Source organism: Bubalus bubalis, chromosome 4 (genome assembly GCF_019923935.1).
Source record: "Bubalus bubalis isolate 160015118507 breed Murrah chromosome 4, NDDB_SH_1, whole genome shotgun sequence".
Lineage (NCBI taxonomy): Eukaryota > Metazoa > Chordata > Mammalia > Artiodactyla > Bovidae > Bubalus > Bubalus bubalis.
In genome coordinates this window covers 97502686-97530539 of record NC_059160.1, presented here as the reverse complement: position 1 = coordinate 97530539, position 27854 = coordinate 97502686, and the positions used below count along the sequence as shown (strand labels likewise).

Sequence of the window (27854 nt, the reverse complement as noted above, 5' to 3'; positions counted from 1 at the left end):
TCAAACAGAATTCTCATTACATGCCCTTCAACTAAAAACAAATAGACAAAAAAAACTTTGTTTTTTTCAACCATTACACCATGTAATTTGTATACTATTATTACTGACCATAACGAAAAGGGAACCCATAAATAGAACTGTAAATGTCATTTTCTTCTTCTATGCACACCTATACATACACACAGCCCATGATTCTACAACTGAATAGAAGTACTTCATCTGACTGTGAAGGTGTAAATTTCACATATAGTAATTTGAGAAAGTTATCAAAGAGCAAAGGACTCAGGTCAAATCCTTCTCTAGTATATGTAGTTACTTAATTTCTTTAATATAAATCAACACTTTCACTTGAAGTTGAGTTAAAGAAAAACAGTTTACCACAGTGAAAATTTTAATATTAATCAGAAATAAAATCCAAAGGGTATAAATGTAAAATGGAAGAAATATACCATAACTGAGTATTATATGGGAATAAGGAGGGAAGGAGATATGAATTATGAGGTAGAAGAGACTGCACAACAACAAAAATAAGTTTCCTGTAATTAGAGAGTAGATACAGCTGTCTCTCTGAAACATTTAGACATTACATTGGAACGAGTATATATGTTAACTGCTATTTGCAAAGCCATCCATTAGTGAAGAAATTAAAAGTAAAGGTGGAATTCAAAATTAAAACATGAAAAATTACAAATAATTTTTATATCACAACCTGACCTTCACCTGCAAATTTAAAATCTTGGATTCCTTCTAGGTCATCAACTTCCATTGCTATAGCAATAGAAAATATGGCTAGTTTTTTATACAAACCTTGATTTGACCTTCTAATTCTTCAGTTTTCTGTTCTAAAGACAGATGTTTCTCTTTATATTCTTTAAGATGACTTTCCAGCTGACTGCAATGTTCTTGCTTGTCCTGCAACTTTGTAGTGACCTGATCCAACTGAGTAGTGATCTTATTTAACTCCTATAGAAAGTGTAATTAAAGACAACTTTGGTAAGGTTTACTTTGCTGTAGTGCCCAAGTGTTTGCTCAAAGTAAAGCAGAAAACTCTTTAAGAAAGTATTTTGAGTAAGACCATAAATAAGTCTAATAATCTATATGAGATTATATTTATCCATCAACATAAAGGACCTGAACTGAAGTTGTACACACTCTGAGATACTACGTTTATACACATAATAGCTCAATAATTTTTTCTAGGAAGAGTTATTTTAGAAGCCAAAAGATACAACAGGATATTAAGCAGGCTAATAACAAAGTAATGCTTTTATACTATAATTAAATATTTTCAATGTTCAAGATACCATTTTAAAAAATATTTTTAATTACATTGATTACATTATAATACTTGTTCAATTGATTTGGAATATCTAATTGCAGAACAAAAAAAATAAAGATTATTAGGAAATCCACTGCCCATAAATACTATTAATGTTTTGATAACCTTCCTTCTAGACTTTTCTGTATCTTAGTTTTTCTTTTTTTCTACTTTTCAGATAAAGGATATCAGTTTACATACAGTGTTACTGTAACTTCCTTTGTTTTTGTAACAAAGCATCATAAAACTGTGACATTATCTTCCAAACTATCATTATACATGACTGCATAAATTTCTATTGTATTCATATAGATAATTATTTAGCCAAATACCCTCCGTTGTATTCTTGTATTGCTATAAACCTTTCCAACAGATATGCAAACACCATTCTTAAAACTATGATTATTTCCCTAGGGTAAAGGACTAGAGTGAGATTAAGAATATGAAAAATCTTAAAGGTCCTAAATATACTGCCAACCAGCTTTCCCTATTGCCACCAAAAGGTTGAACTGCAAGCAACGTGTGGAAGCGACTTGTTCTTCTATACTATGTCTAGCCTTTCCAGTGTTAAACACATGCGCACAAACATTTTACCTTAATAAGGGCATATTACTGTCTTAATTTGCAATTAATTCTTAATGAATATGAAGATTTCCTAATGTAATTTTGATCTTTCACTTCTTTTGGTAGATTCATTTATTTCTTATGTAAAAATGTTTTAAACAAAAATATCAATCTTTCATCAGACACACTTCAGAAAATGTTCTATTATTTTGCTACTTGCTTTAGAATTTTGCTAGTAATATTTTGGGCAAATAAAAATTTCAACTTTTATGTGGTTATTCTTATACATACTTTTTCCACTATACTTTCTGGCACTGATCTATAGTACTTAGAAAATACTTTATAGATGTGTTTAGCAATAATGTAAAGTAAAAACCAAGTTGTAGAACAACATACATAGTGATACCATATGTATAAAACAAAGAGACCTGTATGTGTACACACACATACATACACACACATATTTTTTCTTCAATGTTTACAGAAGTCTGGAAGGATATATACCAAACTTAAAAGCAAAATTTCCATATAAGGAGAAAAATGGATTGCAGTTAAAGGTAAATATAGAGAAAGGTTTTATTAACTTGATATATACTACTATATTATTAATAAAACTTTTTGGATCAACAACCAGTATTGCTTCTCAAGTAAAAAGTAATTTTTAAAATTCCTACCTGGTCAAAGGTAAGAAAAATCTACCAGCATTTTAACCTTGGATTCTGAAGTAGGAAGCTTTTTTCTATCAGAAGTGTTGAGAAGAGTAACCTTGGTATTCTTTCTAGCCCCACTTTTACTCCTACCCCCAGGAAACGAGTAGTAACTCTTATAATTGAAATAGAAGACATGCTGCTCTTTTCCTGCCAAGAGGTAAGTATATCTGGGTTACCACCTGACTGTCCACTTAAAACAGGTGTGGAAGTCTGTCTCTCCTTCCCAGTCACTGCCACTTAATAGGATGAAGAAACAATTCAAAAATTAGGAGTAAATATTTCATCACACCAAGGTCTCTATTATGGGAGAAAAACAGTATTAAGCAGCTCAACCACAACTGCACAAGTTGAACTTTACCAAGAACATAAATAATATGCTTCTCTTTTTTTGGCTGCACCTCACAGTTTGCAGGATTATTAGTTCCCCAACCGGGGATTGAACCCGGGCCAAAGCACCAAGTCTTAACCACTGACTGCCAGGGAAGTCCCAAAGATTATATTTTATCTCCATCTGTCTAACTCCTGCATATTTCACTCACTGGTTCTGAACTCAAGGAGAAATTAAGGAGAATAAGCAAGTCAATCACAATATTATATCAAAGTATCATTTTCACATATTTTTCCAGTTAATTTATCTACCAAAACATTAGGTTATGACAGGAAACTGCATCAAATTCTCCTACCTGCTGTTTATCTTGTAATGCATTCTGGGCTGTGTCCAGATGATTCTGAAGATCTGCTCTCTGAGCAGTTTTTGCTGCTTCTGCTGATAGCAATAATTCAGTTTTGGCTTTAACCTGTAACGAAATTTACAACTCATTTAATTTGTATTTAGTTCTTGGTTTCTGCTTGATGAGTGTAAAATACTTTTCTCATTAATTTTAAAAGTTAAATCTTTCAGCAGAAAACAAAAATTTAGACATTAAAAAATAAGTATGTGATAATCCCCCAAACAGGAATGAATAGGGGAGAATACTCCTAAAAATGTTCTAATAAATGATTTTTAAAAAAAATGTCCCTATAGAACACCAAAACACTCCTTTCTCTCTTAAATTGGACATCCACATATTGAATTATCTGTAACTCATCTAATAAATTTTAAAAAGAAAGGTGTATCCTCTTTTTTCCAAATTCTTATACTTATTTTATTATTTCTGGTTTTAATGGAATTATTCTCCTAAAATAAAGAAAATTAAGGCTTAGAAATGTTTCTAAAACTTTCTCTACTATAGTATAGAATAAAAAAACAATGATGAAAATGGAGAAAGAAATATATCTTAATTTCCACCCCGTGACTGAGTCACTGAGCAAGGCTTCCATATTGGCCTCTGAAGGAAAACATATTAAAATACATAATTGTACTATATAAAGTTATTTTTTGGCTGCACATGCAGCTTGAGGGATTTTAGTTTCCCAACCAGGGACTGAATCTAGGCCTCAATGGTGAAAGCGCCAAGTCCTAACCACTGGACCACCAGGGAATCCCCTAGAGTTTTGGGTGTTTGTTTGTTTTTTTATTAAATCAAACATTTAAAGTAAAATTTAAAAATAAAATTCAAAATAAACTCAAACATTTGTAACAGAAATCTAATGGTATAATAACAAACTACTTTGAACTTCAAAACCAGTAGTAACGGCCTCATGGAAAAAGAGAAAAGTACAAAAACTCTGGTAGGGAGAAAGGCAAACAGGAAAGCTCAACAAACTGTCCACATACAACTTTAATTCCTATTTCTATTTTTTCAATTAATAAGTAAGGCAGGGGGTGGAGAAGAAGAGAGAAAAATTATTTAAATGTGATAGCTTAAAACCAGTGTTTTATTCATACAAACAAGTTGCACAATGCAATATTACCTGTATATCAAGCTGGGAAACCTTCTCCTTGCTTTCATTTAACTGACTATTTAATTCACTGACGCTGGATTCTAGGGAAAGGACACGGTCTTGTGCAGCTCTAAGATGTGCCTTCTGCTCCTGCACCTGGTCATGCAAATTCTCCTGGGCTTGTTTATGGCTTTCTGACTGATTCTTCAGCTTCTCTGTTAGCTGAGTTACCTATCATATAAGCAAGGCTCTAATTATGAAGGTCACAAAAGATATAACAAGAATGAAGAAGAAACCCAAATGTAAAGCACCATAAGAATGTTAAAATACTCTAGGATAGATTATCTCAACTTTTTTTTTTTTCTCAAGAAAAATTATTCACATTTTTCCAAAAATAAGTAAACATAACCTCTCAGAATCATAACAACATCACATTCAGAGATTCTTAACATTTTTAAAACAAACTCTGCTGAACTATAAATACAATTTATGCAATTCAATTATACAGTTTGAGGGGAGTTAATCAATATGTATATTCATTTAACCATCACCACAAACAAGCAAGAAAACCTTATGATTACCCCCAAAAGCTTCTTTATGCACTCAATACCCTCCACTCATCTCTGGCTCCAGACAATCACTGAGCTGACTATTAAGAGTTCTTTATATATTCTGGATGTTCCTCAATTGTCAGATATATGTCCTACACCTGTTTTCTCCCAGTCTGTGTCTTGGCTTTTATTTTTGTAATGGTGTCTTTTGAAGAGCATGTTTTTAATTTAGGTGAACTCCAACTCATCTGATGTTTCTTTGGGGTACTCTGGTTGGAACTCATGAGTTTCTTGAATCTGTGCTTTCATATTTTTAATCAACTTTACAATTTTTCAGTCATTATTTCTATGAACATTTTTCTTTGACACAAATTATACACACATACACACGCATATGTATACACACAAACATACATATATCCTAGACTACATGTTGCTATCCGACAGGTCACTAAGGCACTCTTCATTTTTTACCCCAGTCTTTTGTCTCTCTGGGCTTCATTGTGGACAGTTTCAATTACCTTGTCTTAATGGTCACTGATATTGTTTTTTCCACTTAATATATTCATTCAGTAAAATTTTCATTTTAGGTATTTTTTTAACCTCTAAAAGTTTTATTTTTTTGTTTCCACTTCTATTTTCATTATTATAGTTTTCTCTTTATATCCATATATTTTAAAGCTGTGTTAAAGTACTTATCTGATGACTCTATCCTCTCCTATTTCCGGTTTTATTTCCATTGAATCACTTTTCTCTTACTTATAGCTCGTATGTTTTCCACTTTGTGTTATCCAGTAATTTTTTTTTATATTTGTTATGACAAGTCTGAAATTTGTCTTCTTTCAAAGAATACTGAATTTTGCTCCAGTAGACAATTAATATACTTGTGGTTCAGCTGGATCCTTTCAGGCTCATCCCCATGCTTATGTACACTAGCTTTTATTCTAGGGCTAATTCGGCTTTAATTCTAAGGTGTGACATTACTGGGGTTTCTACTAAATGCCCCCAAGTGTCTTTCTTCTCTGACTGGTTAAGACCTGAATGTTTCCAAGCTCTCTGAGTTCTGATCATTTTTAAGTTGCAGCTCCCAACAACTGTTCACTGTCTGGCCTCATGGAATCTCTCCTTAAGAATGTAAAGCTTAGCATTCAGCTAAAAGTTCAAGCAAATCCCTACGCAGATTTCTGGACCTTTATCTCCACATTGTTCCCTCCTCTCTGACATTCTGTCTGCAAATCTGAGTTCCATCTCCCTGAATTCCAAATCTCTCGTGCTTTAGTTCAGTGAGACCACTGTGCTTTCCTTGGATTCCCTCACCCTGCACCAGTCTGAAAACTGTCTCCAGGTCAAAAGTTGGAACGGTCAAAAGGCTCGCTTCACTTGCTTCTCTTCCCTCAGGGATGAAAACCCTGTGCATTTGCTGTACAATGTCTGAAAACAAGTTTTACACAGTTTTTTCCACTTTTCCAGTTGTTTATAGTGGGAGGACTAAAGAGGTATCAGTTACTCCAACATGGCCAGAAGCAGAAGTACATGGATTTACTTCTATTTATTCTTTCTTCAAAATTGTGTACATTTTTCTGATCATGTTTGTATAATAAGCAATGTTAATTTGTATGCAACTTTAACTAAAAACTAGTCTAAACTGGTAACTAAGGCTAACTTTGAAACCTGGAGGAAAAAACTTGTGTTATATTCTAATACTCAAATTAGAAAACTGAAATGACTTATTCTTTAATACTTTCTCATTTAGATAATTACAATTCCCTTATTGGACAATTCTTTCCAAAAAGTGACTATTTGGTAAGCGACTATTCTTTACAGTCTGAAAATGTATTAAGCTAAATTTTATAAGCTCCATTTAAACTAACATACAGATGTTAGAATAAGGCAACTAGTTACCAAAATTATTATTAGCTATGTATTCCAAAAACATACATCATTAAAAGATAGGTAACCACTAAGCCTAGATATTAACCAATACACAGTAACAACTAACACTTGATTAGTAGTTCAGTTTATAATTTGTTACTCACTTTTTTCCAAAACATCACAAAATGCCATGATAACGTATTATTAATAACTTTTCAATATGAGCTAACTATACTTTTCAAAGGAGCCAACAAAGTGAAATGATTTGCTCATGGTCACACAGGTAATAAATTACATCCTGGGACATTAACTGAGAATTCTCTCATCAAATCATGGTAACTTACTTTCACTACAATGAGGTAAATGAAGTATTTGTCAGAAATACAAAATAAATTTAAAAGTACTAAAAATAATAGAAGAATTATTTAGATAGAGCACTTAGTAAGATTTAGAGAGATAAAAGTAAATTTTAGAAACAGAATACACTTCACAAGCTTACTTGTTCCTGTAATGTATGGTTTTTTTCTTGTAATTGGTTAAGAACAGCAGTCTCTCCCTCACCAGCCTGAATTTTTGCATAAAGATCTTCTCTCTCCTTTTCTAGTAAAGAAATATTTTCTTTGCTCTTCTGTAATAAGGCTTCAAGGTTCTGGATCTTTTGGTCCTTATCACCAATTTGACGTAGTACTTGTTCCAAATCATTCTGTAAAGAATTAAAAACTACTGCCTTAAGGATAGAGAATTTAAAAGTTATTCCTCAAACAAACTGACTGATAATATATTTTAAGACTCAAACTCTCGTTGTTACATTTTTTTTATTGATCATTACATTTTAACATGGCAAACTTACATAACTAGAACTACATATTTAACAATAAAACCTATATTACTGATAATAAACTCAAATTTAATAACCAATAAAAACCTTACTACACATTCTTACTCTAACACACTGGCTTCACCATCTACTACAATTCTTGTTTAATCCATTTTGAGACACATGGGACTCCTCATTATTCCTAATCACCCCAGGCACACTTTCACCTTGGAATCTTTGCACTAATCATCTCTTCTACCTGGCACACTTCCCCAAAAGTCAAATGGCTCACTCCCTCATCTTCAAATGTTTGCTCAAATGCCACCTTCTCAATCATACCTACCATGATCATTACATTTTAAATTACAGCCTTTTCCAATACTCCCTCTGGAGAAGGAAATGGCAACCCACTCCAGTATTCTTGCCTGGAGAATCCCATGGGCAGAGGAGCCTGGCGGGTTACAGACCATGGGGTTACAAGAGTCAGACACGACTTAGTGACTAAATCAACCAACCAACCAATACTCCCTCTACTACTACTAAGTCACTTCAGTCTGACTCTGTGCGACCCCATAGACGGCAGCCCACCAGGCTCCCCCATCCCTGGGATTCTCCAGGCAAGAGCACTGGAGTGGGTTGCCATTTCCTTCTCCAGTGCATGAAAGTGAAAAGTGAAAGTGAAGTCTCTCAGTTGTATCTGACTCTTAGCAACCCCATGGACTGCAGCCCACCAGGCTCCTCCATCCATGGGAGTTTCCAGGCAAGAGTACTGGAGTAGGGTGCCATTGCCTTCTCCATACTCCCTCTAGTAAATAGTTTTTCTTTCCATAGCACTTATCTTCTAACACACTAAATAATTCACTTATTTTTCATGTTTATCTGCCTCTCTCTACCTTATCACAAGAATCTAGGCTGCAAGAAAGTGAAGATTTTTGTCTGTTTAATTCATCAATGTATCCAAGACACACATATTCTAAGACATTTATTGAGTGAACATAAAAATAAGTGATTGAATTTTAACGCATATACATTCATGAAGGCTCATTTCAGCGCCCCAGTTGGACTCTGCTATAGCTCCATTACGGGACCCTCTTTTTCACTTTACCAAGGGCCTCCATGTTGTACCTGCAGTAGCCCACCACCCCCAGAACAACACTCATTCATGTTGACAGCTATCCGAGTCACAGCCTCTGCCCTAATCATTCTAAGAGAGCCAAATGAGAGCCAGAGAGCCTCTGCTCAGAAAAGGCCCTAACGAACCCTTCTGCAAACTTCACAGCATCCCACACTACCCTGCTGAGACAGAGCCAGCAGCCAGCTGGTACCCTCAACAACGTGTGCCAACAAGGTGAGATCAGTCACTTTCAAACATGCTTCTCATCCTCGAAGTTTCAATCACAAAACAATGAAAAGCAACCTCATCTCTCTGCTCTCATCCTCTGTTCCTGCCACTAAGACCCCTCTTTGCACAATCCATTAATCTTCTGGAACCATAGCTCCAGGCCTAAGCTTTTCCTAGAACTATCACTCTATTCCAAACTGAAACTTGGTTCTCCCTGTACAGGTGCCAATTCCCTATCAGCCCTCTCTGATATGTAAGGACTGTTCTACTGGGCAAGCAGAAGAGGTTGACTTTTTCTACATTTTTTTTCTCACCGCCATTAATCTCTCCCTCAAATAAAAATTTTAAGCTGCTCTGGGAATTATGTATTCATTTTCTATGTCTATGCTGTGTTGCCATCATCTATGAATCCCTACCTCATTCACTGAACACTTGAGACCTGATTTGGTCTTTTTCTCAATCCCAGTTTCTGCCAATTTCCTGGGAAATGCAAAATACATACAGAATAAAGAATACAGCTTAACATTCACAGCATCTTAATTCCTGGACCTTTACTCATTCCACTCAATCACCCACATGCAGGATCTTCTAAATCACCTGAAATTGTTCTAGATAAAAATATGTCAACTCTCCTAGTCTGTGAACACAACTTCCTAACTGTCTTCCAATTTCATGACCTCACTTTTGCTCTTCAAAGAGACATTAACCTCAATTTTCTTATAGCTTATTTAGTATATACCTAGCTTTCTTCCTGAACCTCACATATGGATATGAACTACCTTAACTATTCTTTCATCTACATTCTCCATTTCCTTCTACCCACAAATTGCCAAAACAGCCACCCCAAAAAAGCCCTTAGATCAGTGTTGCAATCTGCTTTCTTCATGCCTACATTTCTAAGTAGTATTAGAGCAAAATCACAAAGCTACATAGATTGATGCCACCACAGATTTCTAGACTCCAACCTCTATTACATACTCAGAACCATTTCTTCACTCCTGTCACTGAGTGGAATTTTCGTCCTCAAATATACCCCTGAACATCAACTTAAAAGTTTAGTCTCTAATAATCTCAGCCTACCTGAAGTTCAACTATTACCATTCCAACTTTACCCAAGGAGGGGAGGGGTTATCTTCAGGAATGCTCTACCGTGATTTTTCTTCACCTTACCTATGAAATTACATATATAATATAATGTAATATAATAATATATAATGCCAAAATGTGGTCCAGGGGGGGATGGAAAACCACTTCAGTATTCTTGCCATGATAACCCCATGAACTGTATAAAAAAGCAAAAAGATATGACACCAAAAGATGAGTCCCCCTGGTCAGAAGGTGTCCAATATGCTCCTGGGGAAGAGCAGAAGACAACTACTAATAGCTCCAGGAAAAAATGAAGCAGCTGGGCCAAAGCAGAAACGACGCTCAGCTGTGGGGCTGTCTGGTGATGAACGTAAAATGTGATGCTGTAAAGAACAGTATTGCATAGGAAACTGGAATGTTAGGTCCATGAATCAAGGTAAATTGGATGTGGACAAGGAGATGGGGAGATGGCAAGAGAGTAAACATTAACATCTTAGAAGTAAGTGAACTAAAATGGATGGGAATGGGCAAATTTAATTCAGATCACCATTATTATCTACTACTGTGGGCAAGAATCCCATAGAAGAAATGGGGTAGTATAGAGGTCCACTAATAGACTGGAACTTGGCAGATCAGAGTCGATGATGAAAGAAAAATATAGAGAGAGAAAGACACCAGTATACCCTGGGTTACGTGGAACTCCAATAAAGCCCTAGAACAGGGCTCGTACTGCTCACGAAGGCACAGGGCACCCTCTTAGGAGGTCTTAAAAGCCCGGGCAGGAAAGTGAGTTCAACAGGCTTCCACGCTCCAGAGAACTAGCCAGAGAGAGAGAAAGACAGACACGGAGACCCAGGTTCTGGTGGAACAAGGGTGCTTTAATCATGTTTGTATGAGTATATATATAGTTCTACAAGGACTCAAAAAAAATAAAGAACAAAAACCAGACCTATATCAACTGTCGCCAAGGTAACAACAAGGAACAACAATCGTCATAAGGCCAGAAAACAATCCATATCTTGAGTAAGAGGGTCGTGACTAAACAGTTTTTCCTTAGGGTAATAGGTTACTGAAGGAAATCCATGCATGTGTTCCGTCCCATGACCTCAGTCCTGGGAACAGAGTGCCACTCCACTCGTTCCTGTCTACTAGGAACTGATAAGGAACAGAGGGTTCATGAGAAACAGAAAACAACATACAGGAATCCTAAAGTTAAATGTTCCCTGACAGGGCAGCCCTCATAATCAACAAGAGTCTGAAATGCAGTACTTGGATGCAAACTCAAAAACGACAGAATGATCTCAGTTCATTTCCAAGGCAAATAATTCAACATCACAGTAATCCAGGTCTATGCCCCAACCACTGATGCCAAAGAAGCTGATCAGGTCTATGAAGACCTACAAGACATCCTAGAACTACCAGCAAAAGATGATGTCCTATTCATCACAAGGGATTAGAATGCAAAAGTTGAAGTCAAGAGATACCTGGAGTAACAGGCAAGTTTGGCTTGGAGTACAAAATGAAGCATGGCAAAGGCTAACAGAATTCTGCCAAGAAAATGCACTGGTGATAGCAAATACCCTTTTTCAACAACACAAGAGATGAAGTCTACACATGGACATCACCAGATGGTCAATACCGAAATCAGACTGATTACATTCTTTGCCGCTGAAGATGAAGAAGCTCTATATAGTCAGCAAAAACAAGACCTGGAGCTGACTGTGGCTCAGATCATGAACTTCTTCTAGCAAAATTCAGTCTTAAACTAAAGAAAGCAGAGAAAACTACTAGGCACTAGGCCAGTCAGGGAAATCATCCCAAAGAAAAAGAAATGCAAGAAGTAAAGTGGTAGTCTGAGGAAGCTTTACAAATAGCTGAGGAAAGAAATGAAGTGAAAAGCAAGTGAGAAAGGGAAAAGTATATCCAAATGAATGCAGAGTTTCCGAGAAAAGCAAGGAGAGATAAGGTGCCCTTCTTCAGTAAACAATGCTAAGAAATAGAGGCAAACAACAGAAGGCCAAAGACTACAGATCTCTTCAAGAAAACTGGAGATATCAAGGGGACATTTCATGCAAAGATGGGCACAATAAAGGACAGAAACGGTAAAAACCTAATAGAAGCAGAAGAGATCAAGAAGAGATGGCAAGAATATATAGAAGAACTGTACAAAGAAGATTTAATGACCTGGATAACCAAGATGGTGTAAGAACTCACCTACAGCCTGGAGTGTAAAGTCAAATGGGCCTTGGAAAGTACTGCTGCCAATAAAGCTAGTGGAGGTGATGGAATTCCAGCAGGGCCATTTAAAATCCTAAAAGATTTGGATTGGGATTTGGGAGAATGGCATTGGAACATGTATAGTATCATATATGAAAGAGTCGCAAGTCCAGGTTCGATGCACGATACTGGATGCTTGGGGCTGGTACACTGGGACAACCCACAGGGATGGTATGGGGAGGGAGGAGGGAGGAGGATTCAGGATGGGGAACACATGTATACCTGTGGTGGATTCATTTTGATATATGGCAAAACCAATACAATATTGTAAAGCTAAAAAATAAAATAAAATAAAAAAGTAAAAAAAAAAGTAATTAATTAAAAAAAAAATAAAATCCTAAAAATGCTGCACTCAATATGTCAGCAAATTTGGAAAACCCAGCAGTGACCACAGGAATGGAAAAGGTCAATCTTCATCCCGATTCTCAAGTAGGGCAGTACTAAAAATGTTAAAAATACCAGAAAATTGTGCTCACTTCCCATGCTAGTAAAATTATGCTCAAAATCCTTCAAGCTAGGCTTCAGCAGTATGTAAACCAAGAACTTCCACATGTACAAGCTGGGTTCAGAAAAGGCAGAGGAACCAGAGATCAAACTGCCAACATTTGCTGGATCATAGAAACAGCAAAGGAATTAAAAAAAAAAAAAAAAAAAAAAAACATCTATTTCTGTTTCACTGACTACGCTATAAAGCCTGTGACTGTGTGGATTATAACAAACTGTGGAAAACTCTTAAAGAGATGGGAATACCAGACCATCTTGCCTGCCTCCTGAGAAACCTGTATGTGGGTCAAGAAGCAAAAGGGGAAAAGGTGGAAGCAGTGACAGATTTCTTCTTGTTGGGCTCTAAAATTACTGCAGAGGCTGACTGCAGCCATGAAATTAGAAGACAACTGCTTCTTGGAAGGAAAGCTATGACAAACCTAGACAGCATATTAAAAAGCAAAGACATGAGTTTGCCAACAAAGGTCTGTATAGTCAGGGCTACAGTCTTTCCAGTAGTCATGTATGGATCTGAGAGTTAGACCATAAAGAAGACAGAGCGCCAAAGAATTGATGTTTTCGAACTATGGTGCTGGAAACACTCTTGAGAGGCCCTTAGACACCAAGGAGATCAAACCAGTCAATCCTAAAGGAAATCAACCCTGGATACTATTTGGAAAGACTGATGCTGAAGCTCTAATACTTTGGCCACCTGATGTGAACAGCCGACTCACTGGAAAAGACTCTACTGCTGGTAGGAGGAGAAAAGGGCGACAGAGGATGGTTGGATGGCATCACCGATTCAACGGACATGAACTTGGGCAGACTCTGGGAGATGACGAGGGACAGGGAGGCCTGACATGCGGAAGTCCAATGGGTCGCAAAGAGTCGGACACAACTTGGCGACTGAACGACAACATAAATAAAACAGATAACCAACAAGAATCTACTTATAGCACAGGCAACTATACCCAACATTTTGTAATAATCTATAAAGGAAAAGACCCTGATAAACAATATGTGTACATATATATAAAATCTATTATATGTTATAGATTTTATATATATGTAGCTGTGTGTATATATACAGTGAGAGGGAGAGAGAAGGAGAGTACTGAATCACTTTGCTGTACATGTGAAACTAACACTAAGTCAATTATACTCAATAAATAAATGAATAACACACACACACACACACACACACACACACACACACACGGGCTTTCCAGATAGCTCAGCAGGTAAAGAATCCACTTGCAACGCATAAGACCCCAGTTCCATTCCTGGGTTGGGAAGATCCCCTGGAGGGCATGGCAATCCACTCCAGTATTCTTGCCTGGAGAATCCCCCATGGACAGAGGAGCCTGGTGGGCTACAGTCCATGGGGTTACAAAGAGTTGGACACAACTGAGTAACCAAGCACAGCATATATACATACACACACACACACACACACACACACACACACACACACACACACATATATATACACACACACACCTTTCCTCAGTCTTCCAAAGATATCCTTCAGAGGCTAAGTTTGAATTTACCACCACCCATTGTTATCAGTGACATCACAGTTTAAGAATACCTTATTCCTTCAGTCACCTTCCATTCTCCAGTATCCTCAATTATCCCCACTCTACTAGTCCCTTTGTCCTAGATTGTCAAGGCTGTATATTGTCACCCTGCTTATTTAACTTCTATGCAGAGTACATCATGAGAAACGCTGGGCTGGAAGAAACATAAGCTGGAATCAAGATTGCCGGGAGAAATATCAATAACCTCAGATATGCAGATGACACCACCCTTATGGCAGAAAGTGAAGAGGAACTAAAAAGCCTCTTGATGAAAGTGAAAGAGGAGAGGGAAAAAGTTGGCTTAAAGCTCAACATTCAGAAAAAGAAGATCATGGCATCCGGTCCCATCACTTCATGGGAAATAGATGGGGAAACAGTGGAAACAGTGGCTGACTTTATTTTTCTGGGCTCCAAAATCACTGCAGATGGTGACTGCAGCCATGAAATTAAAAGATGCTTCCTCCTTGGAAGGAAAGTTATGACCAACCTAGACAGCATATTCAAAAGCAGAGACATTACTTTGCCAACAAAGGTCCGTCTAGTCAAGGCTATGGTTTTTCCTGTGGTCATGTATGGATGTGAGAGTTGGACTGTGAAGAAGGCTGAGCGCCGAAGAATTGATGCTTTTGAACTGTGGTGTTGGAGAAGACTCTCTTGAGAGTCCCTTGGACTGCAAGGAGATCCGACCAGTCCATTCTAAAGGAGATCAACCCTGGGATTTCTTTGGAAGGAATGATGCTAAAGCTGAAATTCTAGTACTTTGGCCACCTCACGCAAAGAGTTGACTCATTGGAAAAGACTGATGCTGGGAGGGATTGGGGGCAGGAGGAGAAGGGGACGACAGAGGATGAGATGCTGGATGGCATCACTGACTTGATGGACACTAGCCTGAGTGAATTCCAGGAGTTGGTGATGGACAGGGAGGCCTGGAGTGCTGCGATTCATGGGGTCACAAAGAGTCAGACACGACTGAGCGACTGAACTGAACTGAATAAACATATTCAAGTATCTCTGGTTTTTAAGGAAGAAACACTTCCTAGATGAAGTTCCACTCCAGTTTCTGCCCCGTCTTTATGTAATTCACATTTGAATTTCCTTCCTTCTCTTTACAAATTCCTCTGTATCAGTGTCACCAATGACCTCATGTTGCCAAATCCAAGGATTCCCAGTCTTCATCTTGTTTGACCTCCCTCCTGCCAACCAGTCAAGCCAAAATCCCTAGAATCATCTTTGGTTTCTCTGTCGGTGCCCCATATCAATCTATCAGTAAATCTGTCAGCTTTACTTTTAAAAGTATATCTAGAATCTGACTAATTTTCACTACTTACACTATTTACACTCTGTTCCAAGCCACACCATTTCTTAATTTCTCTTAGCTCATTTATTTGTTCCACTCATGTGTCCCTATGGTCTACTCTCAATACAGTAGTCAAAGTAATCCTGTGAAATTGTAAGTATCATCATGCTATTCCACTGCTCGGAACCCCCAGTGATTTCTCATCTCACTCATAATAAAATCCTTAAAATTACTAATGAACTCGACATGTTCTGGTCCTTTGTGATCTCTACGACTGTGCCCCCTTTATCTCTCTCATCACTCACATCACTCTACTCCCTGGCTTCTTGATGTTCCTAAGAACTGCTCCTCCTCAGGGTCTTTTAAAGTATTGACACTCTTCTCTCAGATATCCACATGGCTCACACCCTTCCTTCCTTTAGATCTTTCATCTTTCAGAGAAGCCTTCCCTAGCAACCCTATCCAACCATGCAGTCCACCTTCAGCTCCCCAGATATTTCCTACTCCGCATCCCTTTTTTCCATACCACTTACCCTTATCTCCATACCACTTACCACATCTAACACACTATATATTTTGCCTATTTACCTTGGTTACTGTTTGTCTTCCTGACTAAGCTCCACAAGAACAGACATTTTTGTCTGTTTTCTCTGCTGCCATATGCACAAAATCACTTCCATGGCTAAGAGGAGACATTAATATATATTTGTTGACTGAATGAATGAAAGAACAAATAAATGAATATAATATTTGGGTCTCTATCCACCTGACTCCTTGCCACTATCCAAAGACAGACAAGAAAGACAGGCGTATTACCTCCTGCCTCCTTTCAACTCCAGCATTAGCTTGCGTATCATGAGACTGCCAGTTCCCAGAAAGCAGGCACTGTGTCTGACTCAGCACTCTAATTTTAGTGCTTACCACAGTGCCTGACACACAGTGCTCCAAAATATTCAAGGAATTAATGAAGACTACAGAATAAATCAATGTCAATTTCATTTCAAACATTTGGGTACCATCTTCCTCTCCCCATATCAACACAAAAATTTAACTTCTTTTAATTTTTTGAGGTATACTATAGAATCTGTACAAATTTAACTCAATCACTTACATTCCTACAACTACAATTCTAATGTTCATATGACAGTGCTCAAAGAGGGAAAGACATGGCCAATAAACAGTAAGTTCCATCATAGGAAATACAGAATGTTATATTTTACTGAGTTAAGTAAACTAAGAAATCTGTCATTTTTTAATTTTTCAGAAGTCATTTTTAATAAATAGTAATGTATTATGCATAAATAACAATCTAAATATTTTAAATTTAGTATCAATTAATTTATTTTTTAAAAGAAATTTAATAAATTTTAATTTTTATATGAATTTTAATATGTTTATAGTAAATTTTTTATATTTAGAAAAATTTTTCAACATAGCAATCAAAGGAAAAGAATTTTCCAATTATCCAGATACTAAAAATCATCAAAACTCTATATAATCAAGTGCTTTGCATTATCCAGCTTCACCACAACAAAAGAATAATGACTTGGCTCATCTTTGTTTAAAAGGCTAAAAATTCAAATACTGTTTACCTGAGCTTCTCGAAGTTTTGCTGTAGTGCTTTGTTGAAGAGCTTGTTGTTCTTGATGCTGTTGCTTTGTTTTATCTAACTGATGCTGCAATTCTGTGGAATTGGTTACTTTTTCCTTCAACTTTAAAAAAAAAAATGTAGACTGTCAATTAACAATTTAAGGGCATAATGCTATCATATAAACATCTGGTATTACTTCAAATCTCACAATTCTCAAGTCTGAATAGAAAATTAAATTATAACTTTAAAAGCAGTATCTCATTATAGAATTTTAACCTCAAAATTTAAGAAATTGTTCCTTAAGAATAGATTCTCATCCTGAAAAGAATAAAATTCCTTCTCCAGGTTGGCATTTAGTTTATTATTATTTTCATATGCTAATATGATCAAGGAATTATATACAAATTTTTGTAACAATAATCTAAATAACAGTATCAGTATCTGTTTTACTTTTTTTCATAATCATAATCGTCACTTATTGGGAAACAACAGCAAAATCTACACATTAATATTTGGGTCTAGAAGAAAATCTTGTGCTGCAGCTATAGATTTTAACTCTCAGTGTTTGTTCAATTCTAATAAAAGACACAGTTTAATGATACCTTTTACTTGAACCAAATAATAGTTACCATTTTTGGCAACCACAGATTAAAATTAGGATAGCATTCAATCTTATGCTTAATTTTTTTTTTATTACTTTTTTTACTTTACAATATTGTAATGGTTTTGCCATACATCAACATGCATCCGCCACGGATGTACACGTGTTCCCCATCCTGAACCCCCCTCCCACCTCCCTCCCCACACCATCCCTCTTAATTTTTAAAAGAGAAAATCCTTAAGTACAAACTCAGTTTATATGCACCAACTATGTGTCAATAATGCTATCAGCAGCTGTTCATTTTTCAGTTTCATTAGGAAACGGTCTTTCCTGGGTAGAAAGACTCCTCTTGAGCAGCCTGACAGGGTCACCCCAAGGATTTAACCTGCCTGAAGCTGAAGAGTAGCCTTCTTTGTACATTTTTGTTGAAAACTTTAGGGAATACAATCAAAACAAAAATGACTTAATGTAGTTAATAATAGGATGTTTTCACTGAAGATGTTTTAACTTTATCAAACTTAAAAAAAAATTCAATTAAAGCTCATGACCATAAAAAGATTAAACAAAACAACATTTAAGATCCCTGGTGGCTCAGAGGGTAAAGCATCTGCCTGCAAAGCAGGAGACCTGGGTTCAATCCCTGGGTCAGGAAGATCCCCTGGAGTGGCAACCCACTCCAGTACTCTTGCCTGGAAAATCCCACAGACAGAGAAGCCTGGTAGACTACAGTCCATGGGATCGCAAAAAGTCAGACAGGACTGAGCGAATTTATTCACTTCAAATCTATCAATAAAGGTACTAATATAAACTCATCTGAAATGTGAGCTTACCTCTTCCTCTAAACGAGAAAGTTTGAGTTGTAGATCAGCCACTTGTTGTTCTTTATCCATCAACTTTTCACTTGAAAGCTGTCTCTGTTCCTTCAGCCTTCCATGAGCTTCTCCTAGTTGGCGCTCTGTCTCCAGAAGTTTGCTATGTAACTTCAGAAAAGGAAAAAGAGTACATATATATGTATAAACACGTTGATCATCATCATTATTACTACCACCTACTTTCCAAACTATGTTTTATTTTTCCACCAATAGAAATATATTAATTTTCATGATACTTTAGAGGAACCTAATCACATAAATTATGATGACTCACATAAAACTGTAATCATATCACAGGTTTCAGGTTTTTTACACTTTTAAAAACCATACACACACACACACACACACACACACACACACAGTGAACCTAAGGCTCTTATTTAAAGATAACTCTTGCAATCACTTGAGGAGCTTAAAACAAAACTTAAAATTAAGACACTTAAGACACACTCAGACCTATTCCACTAGTATTTTAAAAATCCAACATGATTCTTGTTGCTTTTCCATAGTCATGAACCACCACAATCGACTTCTTACATTTGGGTACTGAATAGAGCACACGGTATTCTCAAGTCCTCAAACTGGCACACAATCTCTAAATAAAACAGAGGAATGAACATTTATTAAAATATTAGGTGATTTCATTAACTTTAAAATTGCCACCTAGCTAAAACTATAAAGAAGAAACTTGTCTGGGGGATAAGAGCTGTCACTTTCTGGAATTCCTTATTTTCTCTAATTTTACCAGAAAGAACAGCTGGTTTCTCTTGTGGGATTGGTTGGTGGGGTAGGTCCAGTTAAAAAAAAAAAAAGGTTTGTATTAATTTTAGAAGAATTACCGCACAAATGCTAGGAGTGCAGAACAAAAAAGAGTAGCATGAAGATAAGGAAGCAAGACATTTGGCAAAGCTTACACTGTAAGAGTACACCCCAATTTCATAACCCATCAAGTCAAATTTCAGCATGTGCTTCAGCAAAGCTGAAGATTAACAAGCATTCTATACAACTATTTCCAATCAAACCTATTCATGTTATATCTGAAAATATTAAGAATCTATAGCCTTTATGTCAAATATACATTTATATGCTTTATACTTTCATATTTCTCCATAAAAAATTCATAGCTGGCAAAGAAAAAATAAAGTTCTATCAGAAAAGTGGACATCCACTATTTTCCTATGCTATGAAACAACATGTGGCTGTCAAAACATATTCTATACTCAATAAAGAAAACTAAAGTTTCAGGTCCACCCAGGGATGCCAAAAAAAAAAAGAAAACTGAAGTGAATTTCTAAAGTAAAACATACATTCCATTCCTGTTTTAGTTATAAAACAGCAATCAGTAACAGTTAGTCATTTATTATATTCTTATCCTTAGGCTGACATTTTCTTCTTCCTCTGCCTCTTCTTAAAATGCAGTGAATTAGCACTGTAATAACTACCCAAACCCTCTCCTTCTCACTACAAGAAGTAGATCCAATCCCCATAAGTGATCTGTTACATGTGATTTCTCCCCTACGTCGAGTTTCTAACTTGCTGGATAAGAATTTTCCATGTAATTATTAACACAGAGATAATAAGACTTCTCCCCTAAAATTTAGCTTTGGTACATTTGAGCTAAAGCCCAGAAATCTATGTTTCCCAACAAAAGAATTAGAGAATATTGAGTTTCAGGAAAGTTTAGGAATCATTTGCCAAAAAGCAACACTTTAAAAAGCAGCGGTTTTCAATCTCAACTACACAGTACAATAACAGGGAAAACCAATACCCGGGCCTATGCCAGAGATTATCACTTAACTGAGCCAAGGGTGAGGCTTTGATAATTTCTTAAATTTCCCCAGGTGATTTTGATGTGCAGAGTGAAGCGCCAAATTAAAGATAACTGTTACTCTCAAGTGAAGATTTACTAAAGTGGTAAAAAAAAGAGATACTGTATATTATAATTAACTGTCATTCATTGCTTTACAATCTCTGATAGATCCCTGATCTTTAATAAAGAAATGAGTCACAAATCAAAGCTGCACAAGAGTGGAAGCAGGCCCAAATCCCTTAACCAATAATGCCTATATCATTTTAGAGTGAATATGTTACAGAAAAGAAGAATACGTTTAGAGTAAAAATAATACATGTTGGAATCATTAATAGAATGGTCTATCCTAAAGTTACATTTTATGTATATGTTCTCTAAGAAATTCAGTTTTGTAAACTCATATACATAATTCTTTACTCATTATGCTTGTAAAGTTTGTCAAGTGCCAGGCCTTATTCTAAAAGGTTCACAAATATTAACTAACTTAATCCTTATAATAATCCTGTGAAGATAATTCTATTCTTATTCCTATTTGACAGATGAGCAAACTAAGGTACAATAAATAACTTGCCCAAGCTCACACAGTTTGTAGACCACAGAACTAGAACTCAGAGAGCTGGTTCTTAAATCCACTCTCATAAACCACTATGCTATTTGAGATGGCATATTCGATTAAAGGTGAAGTTGGATATATGGGTGGGGAAGTGGGAGACACAAACTGCTGGGTGTCACACAGGCTTAGGGTATTTCGCAGTAACTGTTAATGAAAAGGAACCTTTAAAAATTGTATAAAAATTTTTTTATATTAAAAAAAGTGAACTTATTATGTCCAATCTTTTAATTATGTAACATTATCTGCACTATTGGCTATTTTAAAAGTGCTCAAGATACAAATATAAAGAATATGGGGTTCTTTGTTTGTAAGTCCTTTGTTGACAACTGCCAGCTATCTATTTTTGTCAGCACTTAAAGGGGAGCTGAGGATGCAGAGGAGAGCAAAACAGAGCCAGTTCATCCCTACACTCTTTTAAGGACAGTGAAAGAAGGCTTAAAGTGAGGTTCATTCCTATTCTTCCAACAAATATTTACTAAAAAGTCTAAGTATAGAGACAGATGGAGTATAGAATAAAACAAATTTCTCAAATTAAGGAGCTTACTGTACAAAGGGAATGGTATATGATATGCAAGTAAACAAAAAGCTATACAATAAAAAAAACTACACAATAAAAAGTATTATTAAGAAGCAGCTTGCTGAAATAAAGGGTCCAGAATAAATGGAAAACCTCTGAGCCACCAGGGAAGCCCTAAATGGAAAACAATCGATTTAAATAGAGAGGTCCTGTATGCATGCACGCTCAGTCTGACTCTTCGCGACCCCATGGACTGCAGTCTGCCAGGCTCCTCTCTCCATGGGATTTCCCAAGAAAGAATACTGGGGTGGGTTGCCATTGCTTTCTCTATGGGGCCTTCCCAATCCAACAATTGAACCTGCATTTTCTGCATCTCCTACATTGGCAGGTGGCTTCTTTACCACTGTACTACCTGAGAAACCTTTTAGAAAGGTCCAGAAAGGCTTTATTGAAGAAACAATGCTTAAGCAAGTCTTGTGAAAAGCTGAAATAAAGAACACTCTAAGAAAAAAACATGGGCAAAGCACCTAAGGCAGGAAAGCTCTCTGTTGAAGTGCTGGTGTGCTTGAGGAACTAAAAGGAGACCAGCATGGCTTCACTTGGTAGAAGATGAGCCTGAAGACATAATGTGGACCATACTATACTCATATGCTTACAGGACCAAGAAGATATCTGGATTCAAAACCTAACCAAAACCACTCGAGGTGGTTAAGAGAAATAAAGTTACACCCTTCATACTTTAAAACAATGTCTCTGGCTCCTGGGTGGAGAATGGGCTATGGGCTTCCCTGGTAGCTCAGCTGGTAAAGAATCCACCTGAAATGCAGGAGACCCCAGTTCGACTCCTGAGTCAGGAAGATCCACTGGAGAAGGGAACTCTAGTATTCTGGCCTGGAGAATTCCATGGACTGTATAGTCCATAGGGTCACGAACAGTTGGACATGACTGGGCAACTCACTTCCAGTTTTCACTTTTTCTGTATGGAGAATAGACAAAGAAGGTCCTCTGGAAGAAAGAAACTTATAAAAAGGCTAATACAGTAGACCAGGTGAACAATGGCAGCAGCTGAGATTAGGGTAGTAGCAGTATAGATGAAGAGAAGCAGACAGATTTGAATCAGGCTTTGAACTTCCCTGGTGACTCAGACGGTAAAGCATCTGTCTACAATGAGGGAGACCTGGGTTCGATCCCTGGGTCAGGAAGATTCCCTGGAGAAGGAAATGGCAACCCATTCCAGTACTCTTGCCTAGAAAATCCCATGGATGGAGGTTGGTGCAGGGACTGTCCATGGGATTGCAAAGAGTCGGGCATGACTGAGCAACTTCACTTTCTTTCACTTCTTCCTTTTGAAGGCAGGGACTTCCCTGGTGGCTCAGATGGTAAAGAATCCACCTGCAATGAGGGAGACCTGAGTTCGATCCCTGGGTTAGGAAGATCCCCTTAAGAAGGGAATGACTACCCACTCCAGTATTCTGCCCTGGAGAATTCCATGGATTGTATAGTCCATGGGGTCACAAAGAATTGGACATGACTGAGCAACTTTCACTTTCACTTTGAAGGTAGAATCCAGACAGCATACTGAAGGGAAGATAAATGGTATCACTTAAAGGTCTTCAGCATGACCTCTTTATTTTGTACAGAAATGTGACTAAACCAAATGGTTATGAATACAAAAATTCCTGTTGCCCCCTCCATTCACTGACAACCAAATGAAACTCAAATTCCTCAGCCTGCTATTCAAGATTCTACATAATAAAGTCCTCAAAATAGTCCACTACTATTACATATACCATATCCTCAGAGCAAATGTCTGTCTGTCACTGGTTCTTATAATACACCCCTGCCTCTAGTCTGGGGCTTTCCAGGTGGTGCCAGTGGTAAAGAACTTGCCTGCCAATGCAGGAGATGTAAGAGATGTGGGTTCAATCCCTGGGTGGAGAAGATCCCCTGGAGGAGGACATGCAACCCACTCCAGTATTCTTGCCTGGAGAATCCCATGGACAGAGAGCCTGGTGGGCTATGGTCCATGGGGTCTCCCAGAGTTGGGCAAAAATGGAGCAGCTTAGTGCACACACCTCTCGTTTATTTTTCTTCCTGGAAGACCCTCCTGCCTTCAAACTGCTACTTGTCAAAACCTATTCAATATTCACAATTTCAAGCACCACCTCCTTCTCACAACAAGCTTTTCTTGATCATATTAACAGCTAAATAGTTATACAATATGAAGTACTATAGAGGAAAGAAAGCAGGAGAAGAACTCTTCCTAATTCCCATTGTACATGGAACCATTTTAATTTTCACATTCACTGCAATAGGATAGTACTTGCCTTATACCTCAATGAGATTTACAAAATCATTTAAGGTAGGTCCTATTTCCTTTTCTTTCTTTGTATCTTCTAATAAACAAGGTATTGTATCTTTTAGAAACCATAAATGCCCAATCTGTATATTTGAACTGAAAGGCAAATATCTAAGTCATATTTAATTTATCCATTGATATCGCCAAGCCTATGTTTCCTTCTATTATGAATGCCTGCATTTATTCATTCACTTACTTACTCATTAAACATCTGCTGATAAGCAATATGTCAGGTAGCTGGGATAAAAAGTAAATAAAACATGGTATTTGCACCCAAAGAGTTGAGAGTCCAGTGAAGATACCTGTTATGATAATATGCTAGACTATGACAAGTAAAGTAATCGAGATATATAGATGCTTAAGCCATCTCTGCAGTGGGGTGGTGGTGAGAAGTGGCAATATGTAGAAAAAGATTTCTGAAAACATGACACATGAAGTAGTATTTATCAAAGAGAAGAGAAACAGGAAGAGTATCTCAGGCTAAGAAGACAAGATTAATGCCACAGAAGCAAATATCACTGCCTTTTAAGTAAAAATAGTTGAAAATTTTCAAAAAAGTAGCTGAGGACTTTGTTACTGCTAAGTCACTTCAGTCGTGTCCGACTCTGTGCAACCCCATAGACGGCAGCCCATCAGGCTCCCCCGTCCCTAGGATTCTTCAGGCAAGAACACTGGAGTGGGTTGCCATTTCCTTCTCCAAATTTCCATTTGCCTACTAATTTTTAATGCTACCTATAAGAGATAATTAGAATACAAAATTCATAAATTAATAGCAAAGTCAAAACTTCCATTAAACTTCATCTGATAGACATTATTTATATAAAAAATAGTTAATAAAAGAATAGTTGTTAGAACTAATTTGCTTTCTTCTAAAATATCTAATTTTTATATTATTGGTTTAACAGTGAGTATATTTTGAAAATTAGTAACAAGAAAAAAAAGACAAAAATTTTTTAATTTTTAATTTTAAGATCAACAATATGAATTATTACAATAACATACCTGCTGAGTACCTACTATGTGACAGGTACCATCTTAAGCAATTTGTTTGTATTAGCCAATAAACAATGCATAACAATACTCTATGATAGATACTATCATTTTAGGGGAAACTGAAATGAGATCTGACTCAATACAACAGGATGTAAAAATTGAGATAATTTTTTAAATGACAATTTTTAAATGAACTATATTATGATCAAATAACCATCAAACACAAGAAGAAACCATAGGAGGAAGTACAGTAAATAAGAGCTCTTACTTGATTGATTTCACTTTGCAGTTGTAACCCATGCTGATCCTTTTCTTCTCTCTGTTGTTGTAGCTGTTTAAACTCTGCCTTAAGATGCTGGTACTTGGTCTCCACTTCTGATAATTCTTCTTTGAGCTTTTGAGTAGCTTCTCCCTTTTCACCTAGTTCTGCCTGTATTCTCTGCAGTGAGGTTTCAGACGCAGATAACCTTGACTGAAGCTGTTGACAATCCAGGTCTTTTTGATGAAGGCTTGCTTGTATATTCTTTTTACTCATACATTCTTCATTATGTTTCTCTTCTAACTGAGTATAGTCCAGTTCTTTCTTCTGTAACTTTTCAGTCAAGTTCTGAAATATCAATTTAACAATTTTTTTTCCTTTCCTAATATTTTTACTTGTTCCAATTATTCAAACAACCTTTAGAGCAATATCATTCCCTACTAAACATTTTAGTCAATAGTATAATATAAAAATAGTGAAAATATTTTAAACAAGAAGAATTAAATTGTTACATACTAACTTATGGTCTTATTATTGGTCCACTTCACTAAGCTCTACTAATATTAATTTAAGGTTTACCAACAAAATTTTGGCACAAAATGAAAACACTAAAACCTACTAACTAGATTCTTTAGGGTATGTAACATATTTATAATATCCCATTTGAGTTAAAAATTAAATCTATCCCTCTGCTATTAAAAATTATTTTAAATAACAGTATGGCATTTCTGATTTTTGGCTTTGCAATTTCATAGCTGGTAAGAGCTTTAGCATAACAATACCATTTACTGCTCAAGTCTTCTTAATTGTACTGATCCCTCATTTTTGCTCTTCTTGATGAACACCATTCTCAAGATGCACAAGTTTAAGACTTATTCAAATTTCTTTCTAGGTGTGTAAAACAATGGTCTAAAAAACATCACTTACCTACCTTATATTTTGTTATTTTACTCAATCCTATCAAATACAAAATACACCGTCAATCAAAAATCTGGGTCAGTCAGCCTAATCAAATGTCAAAGCCTAGTCAAAGTGGAGTTTTTAGAATTAATATTGAGTATTTTTAAGATATTTATTTACACATGAGGCATGGATCAGAATTTTGACTCAATTCTATAAGACAGACAGCCAGGGTAAGAAGCCACTATAAACGCCTGATAAGTCAGAGTCATTTGTGAACACTTATTATACTTACTTTTTATATGCAGTGTGCTAGAAGGGGATAATACAGAAATAGTAGAGGACAGGCAGAGCCTCTGGCCTTTAAAAACACACATTTAAAAAAACATTTTCTAAGAAAGTCAAAACATAATGCACAAGCAAACACAGATTAGTTACAAAAGCTGCATTAAATTTCTTGAGTGCACAATTTTTTAAAAAAAATCAAGAGAGCAAAGTCAGGACAGTCACCTGAAAACAAAGTCTGAACTTGGTAGTGACAAAAGGAGTTAAGTAATAAGTATTCATGACTCATGTACAAAAAGACAAAAAGGAACAAAGAAGTTGCACAAGGGGACACAGCAATGCTATTACCTCAGGGGAGTAGTAAGTTTAGGCACCAGAGTGAGAAAGACAGCAGTCATGGTTCTTGAACACTTGTCTAAGAAAAAGTTCATTACGTAAATTATCAAATAGAAATACAGTATAGAAAACAGTGTCAGAAAGGTGATGAAAGTATATACAAGAAAAATAAGATGGGAGATAAAGTAAAAAGAGCACCCAGAGGTTATGGCAAAATTAGCAAAGAGATGTGTCTTGACCAACCAACAGAAACAAACAAACAAAAGGGTAAAACAAAAAGACTAGCAAAAGAATAATTTTGAGTCAAACTGCTGGTTAGGAAAATTCTCTTTTTATAAGAATTTTTTTGTCTTACTCATTAGTAACTCCACATCTTTCTTAATTTTACACATTTTCTTTTAAGAAAATAATATTTATTTTCAAATTCATAAGCTAAATTAAGCCTATTCGTTGATCATTATGAATGTCTTACACCTTTTTCAAGAAAATTCTAAGTTACTAAATTTTATGAAAGTAACCATGCTCACAAATAATAAGAACTTAGAGAAGATATAACTGTAAAACATGATACAAAAATTAAGGTCAGTAATGAGGTAGTTGAGTCTTCTTCTTCATAGTCTTACTTAAAAAGTGATCAAGTAATCCTACCAGTTCTATACATAAATGACCCCTCAGACAGTTTCATTTTTTTAAGAAGCAAAAATACTTAATCATAGTCTGTTTAAAATTCACTTATCCTAAAAAAGTAATCTTTCTGTTTAACTGCACAGAAAGATAACTAAACCTTATTTAAAAGAACCTAAACCAATGTCCTTTAAAAAGAACCCAATCCACTCACATTATATATTTTTATATATAAATTAAAAAGAGCACCAGAGGTTATGGATGTGAGAGTTGGACTATAAAGAAAGCTGAGCGCCAAAGAATTGATGCTTTTGAACTCTGGTGTTGGAGAAGACTCTGGAGAATCCCTTGGACTGCAAGGAGATCCAAACAG

At 36.3% G+C, this 27854-nt stretch overlaps 1 protein-coding gene across 5 annotated transcripts in view; it reads right to left on the bottom strand.

Moving 5' to 3' along the window:
• EEA1 (early endosome antigen 1) overlaps window positions 1–27854 on the bottom strand; it is a 220141-nt gene that overhangs the window by 27929 nt on the left and 164358 nt on the right. For all 5 annotated transcript variants that reach the window (XM_044941831.1, XM_044941832.1, XM_006053789.4 and 2 more), the window contains 7 exons: window positions 25346–25684; window positions 18744–18893; window positions 17314–17433; window positions 7339–7542; window positions 4447–4647; window positions 3276–3389; window positions 808–963 (listed from right to left, as the gene is read on the bottom strand). In XM_044941831.1, coding sequence (XP_044797766.1) covers window positions 808–963; window positions 3276–3389; window positions 4447–4647; window positions 7339–7542; window positions 17314–17433; window positions 18744–18893; window positions 25346–25684 — 1284 coding nt within the window. The remainder of the gene's footprint in view (window positions 1–807; window positions 964–3275; window positions 3390–4446; window positions 4648–7338; window positions 7543–17313; window positions 17434–18743; window positions 18894–25345; window positions 25685–27854) is intronic.